The 15,840-nt window shown below is 41.6% G+C and overlaps 1 protein-coding gene across 1 annotated transcript in view; it reads left to right on the forward strand.

Moving 5' to 3' along the window:
- The window catches only part of LOC115271367 (attractin-like), a 28,878-nt gene extending 21,514 nt beyond the window's left edge, over positions 1-7,364 (forward strand). The window contains exons 3-4 of the mRNA XM_029913438.1: positions 3,943-4,057; positions 5,514-7,364. Of these exons, the coding sequence (XP_029769298.1) occupies positions 3,943-4,057; positions 5,514-5,638 (240 nt within the window). The 3' untranslated portion in view covers positions 5,639-7,364. The remainder of the gene's footprint in view (positions 1-3,942; positions 4,058-5,513) is intronic.
- The last annotated feature ends 8,476 nt before the right edge of the window (positions 7,365-15,840 follow it).

Genomic DNA, 15,840 nt, shown 5'->3' on the forward strand with positions numbered 1-15,840 from the left:
ATGGCTGTTTGACTTATTCACTAGTGTGTCTATATATTTGGAGAACACATTCCCCAGACTCCAGTGATCAGTTGCCAGATGTAATAGAGGGCATAGTATGTCCTTCTCTACAGGCTGAGCCATTGCCTACATCAAACTGAACGTTACTGTTGCCTGATGCACGAGTCGTATCCCCACGCTGCTTTTTGCTTTTGGCCCTCACTAACACAAGCTGAAGATGAGGTGTCATGCGAGTCACAGTTCAAAAAGCAGGTGACTGAGTTGGTGCTGTCAAAAATAAATTCACCAGACTTGATTCTGTTTTATATGCTGTATTTGTTATTACTAATGACGGGCCTGTCTGAGCAAAACAGTGCACAGTGGTAGGCAGTACATAGCACTTATTCTGGAGTTATCCAAAGCAACATGATAGGGCATTTATTGTACCCCTTTCTTCCAAATATATCCTAAAACAATCAGTTTGGCTACCTATTGTACAAATTGTATATTCACAAATCTCTTAATTCACCACGGAAATGCAACCACCTCTGTGGTGAAAAATTGACAGCTGTTTAACAGCACACAGCTTTTCTGATCAGTTTAGTGCAGGAAGAGAAGAATACCATGAGTAAATAAACCTGAAGTAGACATTTAGGGAGACAGAATGTAAGTACTTTAATTTAGAAATTAACCAGAGCATGAGGGTTAACTTCACGCTTGTGAAAGTGGCATTGAATTTTGAGTGACTACAGCAGGTCAGGATGTGTTCTGTATCTCACCCAAAAGATATCCCCTCCAGCAGCACAGCCCATCCTCATTATTAGAAAGGCTTTGGCTCAGTACTGGCAGAAGGAAGATGGTTATCTGCTGAATCACTAGCATGACACTGCAGGTTATCTATAATGCTTCCATTTGAAAAGGGTAGCATCTAGCATTTCTGTTTGGGGAAGGAATGGCGCAGCAAAGGTATTTTATAATCCAAGAGTGGTGCAAAGAGAATAAATTAAAATTAGATCATAAAACAAATGAGTTCTGTATGTTGCTCCAACATTTCATTCACCCCACTGCTTTGTTCCAGGCCATTGTATTCTCCAGGGACTTTGCTATTTATTGTTGCTAACACTCGGAGTAAGATTAAGCACCGGGCTAATGCTGCAGCACTAAATTACACCCCACAAATTTAGTAGCATTTTTGGACAGTGGAAGGAATACGACGTTTGCTTGGATTTTTTTCTTTTTCAGAGATTGCGAATAAACTTTTAAATGCCCAGCATCTCCTCTCCATTGAGTAGGCTAGAAGGCTGGATGTAGTGTATTGCTTCAGTTTCCAAGAAGCTTTCCCTGTGCTCTCTCCATTACCCCTAGTAATTGAGTTGCCAGTCGGATAATATAGCCCTCACACCCACGTATATGCTCAGTTGCTTTGTAGAATAATAATTGTTTTGAGTTTGATCCTTTTTTTTTTTTCTTTTGGGTGGGGGAGATTGGTTTGTTGACGACTGCAGATTTTTACAGACTGCCTTTATGTTGTTTTAGGCTGTAAAATACTAATTTATCTACATTTCAAAAAGACTAATAAATCATCATTGTAATCATTAGGGTTAATATGAAATATAAAAATAGGTTAAAGTTTCATTTTGTTTGCTGTTGTATCCTTTTTTATTAGGCGCCAGTAATTTAATTGCATTGTTTGATTCCTGTTCCCTTTCTAGAATCTTGGATTATATTGAGTTTCCGTTGAGCATTTAAATACAGTATTACAATTTTATGCCTAATGAAATAGAATCATAGGACTGGAAGGGACCTGAGGAAGTTATCTTGTCCAGTCCTCTGCACTCAAGGCAGGACTAAGTATTATCTAGACCATCCCTGACAGGTGTTTGTCCAACCTGCTCTTAAAAATCCCCAATGATGGAGATTCCACCACCTCCCTAGGCAATTTGTTCCAGTGCTTAACCACCCTGACAATTAGGAAGTTTTTCCTAATGTCCAACCTAAACCTCCCTTGCTGCAATTTAAGCCCATTGCTTCTTGTCCTATCCTCAGAGGTTAAGAAGAACAATTTTTCTCCCTCCTCCTTGTTAACAACCTTTTATCTATTTGAAATCTGTTATCATGTCCCCTCTTAGTCGTCTCTTCTCCAGACTAAACAAACCCAATTTTTTCAATCTTCCCTCATAGGTCATGTTTTCTAGACCTTTAATCATTTTTGTTGCTCTTCTCTGGACTTTCTCCAATTTGTACACATCTTTCCTGAAATGTGGCACCCAGAACTGGACACAATACTCCACTTGAGGCCTAATCAGCGCAGAGCAGAGCGGAAGAATTACTTCTCGTGTCTTGCTTAGAATACTCCTGCTAATACATCCCAGAATTATGTTTGCTTTTTTTTGCAACAGTGTTACACTGTTGACTCATAGAATCATAGAATATTAGGGTTGGAAGAGACCTCAGGAGGTCATCTAGTCCAACCCCCTGCTCAAAGCAACACCAACACCAACTAAATCATCCCAGCCAAGGCTTTGTCAAGCTGCGCCTTAAAAACCTCCAAGGATGGAGATTCCACCACCTCCCTAGGTAACCCATTCCAGTTCTTCACTACCCTCCTAGTGAAATAGTGTTTCCTAATATCCAACCTAGACCTCCCGCACTGCAACTTGAGACCATTGCTTCTTGTTCTGTCATCTGCCACCACTGAGAACAGCTGAGCTCCATCCTCTTTGGAACCCCCCCCCCCCTTCAGGTAGTTGAAGGCTGCTATCAAATCCCTCCTCACTCTTCTCTTCTGCAGACTAAATAACCCCAGTTCCCTCAGCCTCTCCTCATAAGTCATGTACCCCAGCCCCCTAATCATTTTCGTTGCCCTCCGCTGGACTCTCTCCAATTTGTCCACATCCCTTCTGTAGAGGGGGGACCAAAACAGAAGTGAAACATAGTGATTCACTATGACCCCCGGATCCCTTTCCGCAGTACTCCTTCCTAGGCAGTCATTTCCCATTTTGTATGTGTGCAACTGATTGTTCCTTCCTATACACAATAAGTATTTCATTAGTATCAAAGAATCCACTAGGTGCTGTGTGTTCATAATCAACAGGAAACTAAGAGCCACAAAGCATAACTGATAGAAAGTCCACCTCAGCTTGCTTGCTGATATGACGCAAGAGAGGCAAGAGCTCGCCCTCAGTACCTGAGCTCTAAGGTTTATATAATACTTAGACATTCTTCACTTACTGCAGAGTTGTTCCATAGCAAAATTAAGCATGTGCATAAGTGTTAGCAAATAGGCCCTGATCCTGCAGGGTCAGGTAATAACCTATTTTTATATCAGCGTGATGCTGTTACTTTTAAAAGGCAGATAAGCATGTCACTCTTTTATTACCTTGTCTTTTTAGTAACAAAACCCACTGAAATTAGCTGCTGATCTTTTCAAATGAAATGTTCAATGTTAATAGGAATACATTGGGGAGGATTTCTAAATGGCAGAAAGACCAAACACCCAGTTCCCATTCACTGTCGGTGAGCACTGGGTGCTGAATTGCTCTTTGTGTCTTTGGCAGTCTTCCCCCTTTCACTTTTTAATTCACCTGTCATCCTTGTCTCTCATAGTTACATTTTACACACACACACACACACACACACTCTCTCTCTCTCTCTCTCTCTGCCTTGGCACCTCCTGCAAGGAGAGTAAATAGTGTAATACTTCATACAGAGAAGCTTTGTGCTAGACTTGATTTTGAACCACTAGACTTCATTAAGTAAATGTGTTTTGTTATGGCGACTAGGGTTATGATTGTTCCTAATATTGATTTCAGTTTTGACAACAATGTGCTGGGCACTAGTCAACCATAGATAAAGTCATAGTTCATGCCCTGAAGCTTTAATGTACAATCTAACAAGACAAAGGGTGAGGGAACAGGGAGGGAACAAACCAACAATGTTCTTTCTTTTTCTTTTTGGCTACAGACTGTTCCGAAACCAATAGCTCTGGAACCCTGTTTTGGAAACCGAGCAGCAGTCCTCTCAGTATTTGTGAGGTTGCCTCGAGGAATGGGAGGTATCCCGCCACCAGGGCAGTCAGGTGAATGATATCATTATGCTTTGACATGTTTCTAATCGGTCTAGGTATTTATACTGTGCCCATCACCGTGGTCTCTGGGTCTTACAGATTAATTCAGGAATACATAAAATTCCTCAGTCAGTGGGAATTTATTTTACAGAGTAGGTAATCTAATTTACTACAGGTTAGATTCTTCTGTTTGACTCCAGTTGGGTTGAACCTTACTCCTCCAGTCAGCTCTTTGAAATGGGTGGGCTCACTAGCAGAGTAAAGACCTGCTCAGTTTGAGTTAGGGTGGCATAATTAAGCCCTAAACAAACGGCATGCAGGGTTCACCAGGCCACTTCTGCTAACGGTGAAAATGCTAGACTTACTGTAACTGAGGTTTGATGCTTTTCTTGTCACTGAGCTTGTGCAAGGTAATCACTGGTGAAAATTTAGAGCCATATGCTGTGGTGTCTGTCTTTGTTTTCCCCTCAGGGTGTTTTAGAAGAAATAGGGATACGTTTCATCTGAACACCAGTCACTGGGGAAAATACAGGGGCCACAAGTGGATGGAAGTTTTCAATAGTTACTTTTAAAAGGGTCTTATTTGCCTCCCCAACTCCCCTCACAGAGCGAGGTCCACCTGTCTGACCTTCAAAGGCCATGCCCTGCTTCTTTCTCTCTTCTGATGGGAGCATGGGGCAGTAGGATGCTGTTCTTCCTACTCCTGTCCTAACACTTTATATGAGGGAAATCAGGTTAGATGTGATTGTTCTCTCGCTCACACAGAGTCCCCCAAAACTACAAGCTTTTCCCAGCCCCTCAGCTAATGGTTCCTTTGTGAGGAATTGAGCTATAGATAGCCTCTGGAACAGCTTCTGTTGCCTGCAGCTGGAGGATGGTCAGGACAAGATCTTTGTCTTTAGCAATCAGCAGAGTCAGTAAGTGTGGTGAGGGGAGGATGGGACTAGAAGAGGGTGTAAATTGCTTCTGAGTTCTCTTTTTGCAAAATGGGAGGGGAGGGGGTAATTAGGGATTTGGATTAAATAGAGGCCAGATCCAGACCTTCAAGGATGTCCAGGTAAATGCTTTGGTTTTCTCTCATCTGTGGTTATTTTGGGAGGGTGACTATTCTTCAGACCAGAAAGGTGTGGTTGCAGAGTGCTTGTGAAGCATAATGGACCTGCCATCCCCAAGTTCTTTAAGGAAACTGCTGTTCTTCTGTGGCATGATTACGTGCTTCAAATAAAAGCGGTTTAAAGTAATATCCCGATTTTTATGTTCAGAAGATTATCTTTGGCGGGTGACAGGAAGCAGTTGCTTTGATGGAAATGTACATTATTGAATAGCTTGCTTCTGAGTACCCAGTCAAGTTTAATCTGCAAATCAAAATGCTTCTTTAAAAGTAAATCAATCACCTTTTGGATAAGATTTTATGCAACTGCAGTCCACAGACTTCCACTTCGGTAACCACCTTGATTTACTACTTCAGGTCTTGCAGTGGCCAGCGCTTTGGTGGACGTTTCACAACAAATGCCAATTGCCTACAAAGAGAAATCAGGAGCAGTACGAAATCGGAAACCACAGCCCCCAGCACAGCCAGGAACCTGTATTTGATGCATGGACATCATAAACTGTCTCTCTAGGGTTTTAAACACCAGTAACACAGAGGAGGAGGAAGCGAAGAAAGATTTTACAGTTGTGACTCAAAAGAGACTAAAAATATATGGAAAACGCAACTTCCTTGAGCCCAGTCTTTTTTCTCGTATACTTGATAGTTGGCTTTGTTTGACAATTGCTCCACTTAAGTTTTACTGACATATGCCACTGGATGGTTCAACCTTCCCCCCACCCCCCGGTTAAAAAAAAATAAAAATTATTTCACGTCCAGTAACCTCTAATCACCACCACTGAAGGTCAATGTAAATAAGACAGTAGTACAAACATAAATGACACTCAGGTTTATGCATGGAAAGTGCATTCTAGTACATGTATTTATCAAACTGTGCCAAAAGGGGGAAAAAAAAAAAGATGCAGCATTTCCAGGTAAGTCTCAGCCCTCAACTCCTGAAAACAATATTAAACTTCGTCGTCGCTTTCTTTTCAGATGTAATAATTTCAAAGATTTCCTGTTTATTCCCACATTATTTAATTAGTGCTCTTTTGTCATTTACGGTCCAGTTTAATATATAGCATCAAGGTAGGAAAGAATGAAGCAAAGATTGAATATTATACGTTGCTTACGCTGAATTCAATATTTGCAAAGTTGAATGTAGTTTTCTAAAGCATTAGTGTTTCTATTGTCTTAATCCAGTTGAAATATATGCACACAAGTGCCTAGACTTCAGCAGATCTAGGAAGTGAGGGAATTAGTACACGCAGGTTTTTACATAATTGTGTTCCTATGTTCCTGTAAAAATTAGTTAGTCACCTAAGGCAATCTGTGCCATTTGTAATGCATCATTTGTAGTCCGGGAAGATGAGGGCATTTTCCCACCCAAGGAACTACTTGACCTGGTGGCCGCATCTTGGGGGAAAACTGGAATTGAGTTCCTGTGAATGCTGCTGTTTTTCCCAGCTGGTATAAATGGAAGTTGTGTGTACCTGTGGCCTGCTACCTAATTATCCCTTGGTGTTACCTTTTGAGTCCTTTTCTGCCCATTTGACCCTTCCCTGTTTGTCGGTCTGAGGATTTTAATTTAAAAAAACATAGTAGCTCTGTTTGGCCTCGTGTTTGAATGTTCAATCTTGAATTACCCCCAGTGACTGTACAGTGGGAGGTAGCTGCCTTGGACATCTGAGGGAGACTTACTGCTGATAGGATACACTCGGTAGTTGTAGAAGAGGGCTTCGTGTAGCAAGGGATTTATTATACTGACTAACTCTTTTTGCAGTTGAGCCTCAAAATGATGCTGACAAGGTTTATTAGACTCAAAATTCGGCCTACCTTGTAATCGTTAGAATCTGACACGAGGAGTTGCAGATTCTCGGTATCGCCAGTGCTTTTAAACCCAAAGTGTAACTGTTAACTAACAGACTTTGTTACCACACCACAGCCAAGAGTAGTTGCGATGTTGATGCTGACACACGTTGTTGTGTTAAGGTACCAAACAAGGTATAGTTGTTAAATAACTATAGTAAGTTCAGTTCCATTCAGAACACTGGGGTTGAGTCTGTTTTTGGCTGGGGTATTACTTACTAACTGAAAAATAAATTGATTGGAGGAAAAAATGTAAACTGCAAAGTAACTATTGAATATTGTTTGATGTTAATGCCCTCATCCCAAGATAAAACTGAAGTAACTGCATCTTTTTTTTTTTTCTTTTGTGTTTTTGGCAATCTACAACATATCCGTCAGTTTTTTGAAAAACCTGGAATTCTTTCTTTGAGGTGTAACATTTGAATAGGAAAATAAATTACTGAGCATCTCAGAGCAACAGTTGTGGTGGTAAAGATTGTAAATTGGTGGGCCACAAACCTACAAACAAGAACTCGAATGAATCTTCTCCTAACAAATACAACAACACTCCAGAAAAATTCTTGTTAAAAACACATCTTTTTTTAAATCTATTTCTAAACCTGCAAGTTAAATGCCCTCAGGAGGGGGTGATAAGGAGAAACTTTGTGGAGTGAAGGTATTTAGTCAACTTGAATATTAGCTGGTGCACAGATTACCTCAGAGTCACCTCCCAAAAGAACTTGCAACTTCCCTTGTTTATAGGGCTGCCCCGGGCTAGAACACACCAGAGAAATAACACAAGATAAAATTTCCCCCCCTGTATATTTAATTACCTCACAAATGTTCAGTTCAGATGCAGATCTAGTATTCATAGACCCTTACTCCATTACCCATCACACTGGGAAAACGAACATGGGCTACAATTCAGAAAAGCTCTTAACCTTATGTTTAAGTCCATACTTATTCAGGACAGCATTTAAGCAGGTGCCTAAAGTTACGCCTATGCTTAGGTGTTTCCCTGTAAAGAAATGCTTTGCTAAATGGGGGCCATTAAGTGAAATTATTTTTACTTAAAAAATAAAATCATTTCTGTTCCCTTTTAGAGAATTGTCTTACGCTCAGATTGTTGTGTCTCAATTGCTTATAGCGGAAGTGTGCCCAGAACACTCTCAAGAAAGGAGTTAAGGGTCAGATGTTAAAAATAAGGAAGATGAGCGACATTGATCAACATTAAGTTTAATTGAGCCAAAAACTATAAATAGAGGAGTAAGACTTTATTAATATAAATGAAACAAAAAGATCCTTTCGGCTTTAGCCCTGCTCTGTATCTTATCTCCATACGGACAAGGGAAAAGAGAACTCTCATACATATCTCAGCTGCAAGGACTTTCATCCCAGTTCAAAATAAATTATCGGGGAAGGGGTGAGGAGAGGGGAGGGGATGGGGAGAAGAAAACAAACTGCAGGTGTTTCATCAATGTACCAACATCAAAAGTGGATGGTTGGGGAGGGGATTCTTTAAAAAGCAACAACCTGTAATTCTGTAAATAAATGAAAAATAACACACTGATTTTGCACTTGTACATAAACTATACAGTAGTGTGCAGAATGTGGAAAGAGTTAGCGTGTATATAAAACAGAAATATCTAATGTATTTTTGATGCATTTTAAATGATGTATGAGTTTTGTCTTATCTTCTTCTTATGATGATTAGGTAACTTTCCAGAGCTTTAAAAAGTCATCAAATTAATTCCTGCTATCTGGCAGTAGAAAGCAAGGAGGGCATAACCTGACATTTTAATGTATTTAAATGCATTTCACTTGAACAATATAAGCAAAGTAGTTTAAAATACAGCTCTTCCATTTAAAAAAGAACAATTAGAGAAGGTGATATTTATACTTAAAGCAGCCACTGTTATGAGATTATAAAGTCGTTGGTGTGCTGTTCATTAAGATTGTGCTCGTGATTCCATTCCAAATCACTATTTTCAGGGGGTTTATAACCCTGGGTGAAATTTGATATACAAGGTCTCACACTGTTCACTGGGAACATTGTTATTCTTTGAGACTTTTTTTTTTTTTTTTCTTTTTAACTGGAAATGTTGCAACCTCCTTATTGTAAAAATGTCAATTAGTGCCACTGGATACAAAAATACATTAATTGAAACCAATTTTTGTTCACAAACCTGCTCCAGTTTTTCACCAGAATTTCATTTGGAATTTTTCAGCGTGCATGATAGGGTACAGGCAGACCCTGCAGTCATGTTTGTCAGTAATTTGTATACAGAGGAAGATTTATGGGTACACCTACCCATCGAGTCTCTTTTAGAGCTGTTGGGTTAAAAACATACTGTACCAAAAATGCCAATGTACAGATGTGCATGGTGCCTGTGAATTCCCAATATATAATGTACCAAAATATGGTGATATTGTATAGTGAAAGAATGACAGGCCATAAAAGGTGTCTTTTGCCAGATATATACGTCCTTAAAGGTAGGATGCAATGTTTTCATCCCTCAGCTCATAGAGAGCCGAGAAGTTCTTGTATGTCATTCTCTGTCTGGCAAAACTGTACCAAACTATATATTTACTGGGTTTAGAGTGGGTTTTCTCAAATGGCTGTTCATCTAGCCAGTCCTAAATTTAGCTTCAATGACCCTTTAGTGAAATACATGCCCCCCGCCCCCAAGGGACTGAAATAAAACCAGTGAAGCCAATTCAAAGACTGCTGATTCTCCGTCCTGAACTGACATGAATGTTAGAGATTTTTTTTTCTTTTTCATAAAAGCCCACATTCAGGATGGAGTGTCAAATGGAACTTTGAATCTGCTGGCTATTGGCTTGCCACAATGCTTTAAATATTGTATCTGTAAATGTGTATGTTCCACCACTGAACTTAAAACAAAAACTGATGGTACATGTCAGGAGCGACTTTTAAACTAAGCCATCTAAGTTTCCATAGTAATCTCGGGGGGGGGGGGTGTTAATCTTAAATCTTCATTTGGGAATGCAACAGTTTGTTTTACAACGCACTCCTAAAGTAAGCTGGAAGATCAGGTTCTGTGAAGAAATGTGCATGTTTCATATGCAAAGGTGCATCTCCATCTCCATTTTTGAATATATGTGCACTAGCTTTTGGGGTGCAGTGGGGGCAAAAGAGGGATAAGAGTTGCTTTTACTTTTCTGACATGCTGTAGATAATTTTAGTCATGACCTTGCTTTCTGTTCTAGTTGCTTGAAATAAGTAAGTTCATCACGTGCCAGTAATGCCTACAATAACACTCACGCTGTTTATTCTGCTTCTGGATCAGGATGATTGTTGCCCAATTTACTGTGTCTTTCTAAAACAATAAGCTACCTTTGTGTGTCTTCCAGGTACTAAAAACATTTCCCCCTGAGTTATCCACCCACTCCAAAATGCTCACCAGGAAAAAAAAAAAAAACCCACCACAAATTTATTTGTGGACGAGTGTAAAATACATCGGTCCATTTTTTTAAAAAAAATAAAAATAAAAAAAAAATAGGTTTTATATTACTCTGAAATTTGTGCACACTAAATGTTCTTTACACTAAGATCCTTGAACTAATTCTGTCTTAATTTTTTTTGTTCTGTAGTTATTTAGAGTCCTTATCTGTGTTCCGACTCGAGCTTAGTTTGTTAATATGTATAATTTAGCGTTTATTGCATTCATATGTAAATACCGAGTAAGTATTGTAAACTATTTCATTGCTGGGGATTGTGGGTGTTATACATACACGCATTTAGGACTGCAGTTTTTTGGTATAATTTTTTGTATTGTAAAATAACAGCTAATTTAAGCAGGAACAAGAGAATCATGGGAAGTCGGTACATTTTAAACACAAATGTGAAGTACATGTACATAAATACAAAGTAAATAATGCAAAACTTTCTTCTGAAATAAAAAGTAGAAAATCTGGTTAAAATGTCTTTTTTTTATTTTGCTTCCTGCTTTTTTCCCCCCTTCAAGGAGACATTGGGGTATTTTTTTCAGCTTAGTTTGTAAAGAGATGCTAGACCCATAGCCAGAGGATGGTTGAGTTCTATGACGTACATCCGGATTGGATGGTTCTCCTGCCCCCTCCTAACTCAGAGCACTTTTCTTACTCCGCCTTTTCATTGTGTCTTGGGAATTTCAACAGCAATTCCCTATTAGCTGCTCTGCCTGTTATTCCTTAGATCCTGTTGCCTTAGACAACCATACTTTTTGTGGGCTACAGTGACCCACCAAGTTGGCAGGAAGAAAAACCATAGGAGTGGTAGGACAGAGGAGGATACCTCTGTAGAGTTTTCCAAGCACCAGCCTTGCTCTGGTGGGTTAGGTGAGAGCTGCAGAGCATAGAGGCCAGGTGGATTTGCAGGAAAGGACAACACCCTTCCATATAGATGTCCATCTAGATGAGATCCTCGCCACTCTGCTGTGGATCCCTCCTCTCCCTTGGAGTCCAGGTCCTGCAGGAGTCAGGCTTCTTATCTGCATTCCCCTGTGACAGCTTAGCATCTACCAGGCTAGGACCCAGATGGAGGTAATATTACTGTGAGCTCTTGCCTGGATTTCCAGCCTAGGGAATGGCAGCATGGAATAATGTATTTCCTGATCCACCCATAACTGTCTCCAAAGGGTATGGAGTGCTATGCTTTCGTCACTGAAATTCTGAGATTCCTGTGCGAAGGGCTCCTACCAATATGCAGGTCAGCTGAAAATGATCTGGGTTTGAGATTCATTTCCTTCCTCAGACTCACTAATCTGGAATGTTTTTCCTTAGCTTTCCCCCAACCTCCACTGTGTTTCTGAATGTGACCTACAATTACATGGATGGCCTTTCTTTGCTTTTTCATTCTTAAGAACCAGTAAACTAGAAAGCACTGGGAGTGACAGAGGTGGCAGGAATGCATATCACTGAGTTAGTTACAACTAACTTGTTGCTTCTGGAGTAAAGGGATGAAGTATCATCTCAGCCTTTCCATTTCCTATCCTCATTGCTAGTTTTCCCAGAGTTCTTGCAAGTAAATCAATACTTCCTACAGATCAGAAGAATAATTTGACACCCACAGAGATTGTATTTCTTAAAGTTCTACTAAAGATTCCGCAAATATGTCAAATTTTGGAGCCAACTGGCAAATCATATGTGCAAGGAAGCAAGAAAAGGAGACAACTTTACCCTCTCAGACAGCCCAGAATGTGGTAGGCTCGGCTGTTTGAAACAGGGATTTCTGCAGAGTCAGAGTCTGTTGTTCTCTGTTTATTTTTATGCCCCTCTTCAACTTCATAGTAAGCACTAGCTGAGAGGAAGCAGAGTTGAACCTGGCATTTATGAAACATGAAGGTTTCCACCAGCACTGCCCCCTGATCATTTGTGCTGCTTCACTCTGTACTACTAAAGTCTGGTCGGATTATGAAGTTCAACTGGGTACACAGTTCCTAAAATTCAGCCTCATGTAGCCAAGACTAAAGTAGTGGGGGCAGGGGGGAGTGGAGAACAGGGTTTTTAAAGTTAATTCTGCACACCAGTTAAAAGCTAGACGGTGGAGGAGTATTTCATTCCAGAGCTGTTTTTACTCTTGTGGGGAAGAAGAGAGAAGCAGAATCCAAGCATGTTTCTATGGACTCATCACTAGAGTCAGAGGTCTGATGCTCCTCTTTTGCTTGCTGTGTAGTATTTGTGAATACAATAGAGGGATCAAGTCAAATTCTTACCATTCATCTTTCTTGCCATAACCTTTAGATATATATCATCAACTAAAGGAACTGAGGCAGATTTTGCTTCTATTAAAAATTAATCCGTTTAACTCACATGCCCCACAAAAAATCTGAATTAAAACAAAAGTATTCATCTGTACCCAAATGTGTGGCTCTTTCCTGAGTCCCGTCAGTGATCAGCAGTAAAATAATGTTTCAGTACAGCTATGGCATAAGCATTTGAGTTTCCCCATTGATGAGATGAGGGGAGAAAATGAATGTGTAGAAATGTGAGGTTGAAGAAAATAGATAATACTTTCTACAGTTTCGGTAACATTGATTTGGAGGTTTTCATTCTTCTCTTGCATTTTTGGGTGCCAAAGTAGGGGACCAGGTGTTGACATGATGACTTACAGGATCTTTCCAGGATCCAAGTTCAGGTGGGTGAAGGATCCTGGAGCAGGATGTAGACAGGATCACATAAGGAAGAGCCTTCTCTACCTATCCAAGGATTTCATGCTATGGGCAATTTCATAAAACAGGTCATCAAGACCTCAGACTTCAGCCAGAACTTGCCCTTCCCTCTTCGGCCACATGGCCTCATGTACACATGTGACACCCTTTGCCAGGCCCATCTCCATTGCTTGCAAACCTGGCTTCAGTCCGTCTACTTACCAGCAAAAGGCAACACCGATGCCAGAGTAACAATTCCAGCCAAGGTTCTGGTCTCTGTCGTCTTGTGGACAAAGCCAGAGAAAGTTTGAGTGGGGACTCTTTCCTCACACCTACGTCTGGTTACTGTGTGGTTGCAGGAGAATTGAGTGCTTCTTGCAGCACGAATTTCACTAACTGCTGCTTCTCTAAATCCCTGCACATATGAGTGGAAACCACCTTCCTGCCTCCTCTGAGGTGCTTGGTAATTTATTTCCAGGAGCTCCAGCAGAAAGTTGTCCGTCTGAGCAAGCTCTGACTGTTCAGTCTGGCCTCCATTTTGAGTATATGCTATGGAAATGGCTATAGTTCCCAGGGATTTATGGGTGTTTGACACTTGCCCACACACACATTTCCACCATGATTCACAGAAGGCCTTTCCAAATCTCCTGTGTAAGCCCAGCGTTCAAACTCAGGCTCAAGCCTAACCCACCCCGCTTCTGTCTACACACACATGGTATTAACCAAGGGCTTGGCCCCAGGACTCCATGGCGGTGGAGGCTCCAAGCCTGAGTCAAGCTAAGACCCAGGGTTCAAGTCCTATTGCTTTGCAGTGTAGACACAACCCCACTAGACTCATACTCTGGGAGTCTGCCAAAAATATTTCACAATCCTACAGGCAGACTTTTTGTCTTCTGAACAGTCAAGTTTCCCCACACTGCCCCACAGAAGGCTCAAGTGGCCAGCTTTTGGAAGGGCATTAGGAAGTCCGGGACCTATGTCGTTGGACTCAGCCCCGCATAATGTAGTGTAGATCCTGGAGCTCCAGGTTGGGACCAAGGGTTCAATAATTCCTAACCTGGGGTTACAAATGAGTGTAGATGCTCAAGCCCTAGGTTAACAAACCCAGGGTCTGCTACCTTGAGTTCTACTAACCCAGGGTTTACAATGCAGTGTAGCTGTACTCGCAGAGAGTTTTGCCAGGAATTTTGGGTAGATACCCAGAAAGCAATGCAACGAATGCGTACAAACACAGGTCAGAACGGCCCCTGAAAAAAGGAAAGGCCTTCAAGGCACTTCGGTTTTACAAATAATAATTAATGTGCTGGTGTTATTCATGCCAAAACAGCCCTCTAGTTATATCACTAGCAGTCCAGTTCTCCCTACACAGACTAGGAGCCTGGTTCTGATCTCACATCGGTGTGACTTCAGTAAATCAACTCCCCATTCTCGCTGGTGTGAGTGAGATCAGCATCGAAACCAAGGCAAGGGATTATCGGGGCTGTAAGAGGAAGGGCAGAATCATGGCAGTTGATCATGGGGTGGCGTTGTGAGGAAACTGAAATCAACCCCAGAGACTGACTTTGATAAACAAGCTTCTGCTTCCATGCTATCAGCAACCATAGCTGCAGCACTGCCTGGCTTGAAGTGGTTTCCATCATATACAGGCTTCAATGGCTCTCAGCACCCCCACAAATTGTTCCAGCAACCTTGTCAGCAGCCCACTGACAATCCGGTCAGGAGTGGATTCCAGCCGTCATCCAAGATGTGATGGGAGCTGTCAGCAGTCTGGCCAGCAATGTTTCCATTGGCCCAGATCTCTGCTCTTAACAGAAATCTCTCGCGTTAACGAGCTGTACTTCCTCCTTATAAAGAAGGGCTTTGAACATTTGTCATGTCAGAGCTACCCCTCCAGCACTGCCCGTTAGCTAACAGCGGCTGTCTCTGTGCTCGGTGAGGAAAGATGATGTTTTTAACAACCAAAATGCGACAGCTCCACCCACGTTAATGCTCTAGCACTGTTTGCACGGCAGTAGCTGATGGGAAGTTTCTGTTTCCATGTTAGTCCTCTCCTTACGGGAGCTGGGTGTCAGCTGTCAAATTTTTGTTGTGCTGTGACTGCAGCCAGGGGCCGTCAGTATCGTCCCCGTTGCATCTTTCTCATCCCCTGTCAAAGTCATTGTGCCACTGCTTTTCCCTTGCACTGACGGCAGTGTGGGCCAGTAGTTAAGGACCTGGCTTTTGGGGAACTCGGGTTCTAATCCTGGCTCTGCTACTAAATCGCTGTGTGACCAAGTCACTTCACCCCTCGGCCCTTCTACTTCCTTTCTCCCATCTTTTATTGGTCTTCTCTGTTTCGACTGCAAACCCATTGGGGCAGGCACTCGATTCACAGAGTCCTTGGCCGAAAGGGGACATTGTGATCCTCTCCTCTGACCTCCTGTCTAACACAGGCCAGAGACCTGCCCCACAATAATTGCTAGGCCAGAGCTTTTAGGAAAACATCCAGGCTTGATTTAAAAATGGCCCCTGACGGAGAATCTACCACGATCCTTGGTAAAGTGTTTCAAAGGTTAATTCCTCTCACTGATAAAAAGTTACGTCTTATCTGCAGACTGAATTTGTCTGGCTTCACATACCAGCCACTGGCTCGTGTTCTGCCTTCTCAGCCAGATGGACGAGCCCATTGGTAAAAAGGGACTGACTCAGGGGTCGTGGCAGCCATCAGC

This window comes from Terrapene carolina, unplaced genomic scaffold, assembly GCF_002925995.2.
Source record: "Terrapene carolina triunguis isolate 2854851 unplaced genomic scaffold, T_m_triunguis-2.0 Scaffold633, whole genome shotgun sequence".
NCBI classification, from domain to species: domain Eukaryota; kingdom Metazoa; phylum Chordata; order Testudines; family Emydidae; genus Terrapene; species Terrapene triunguis.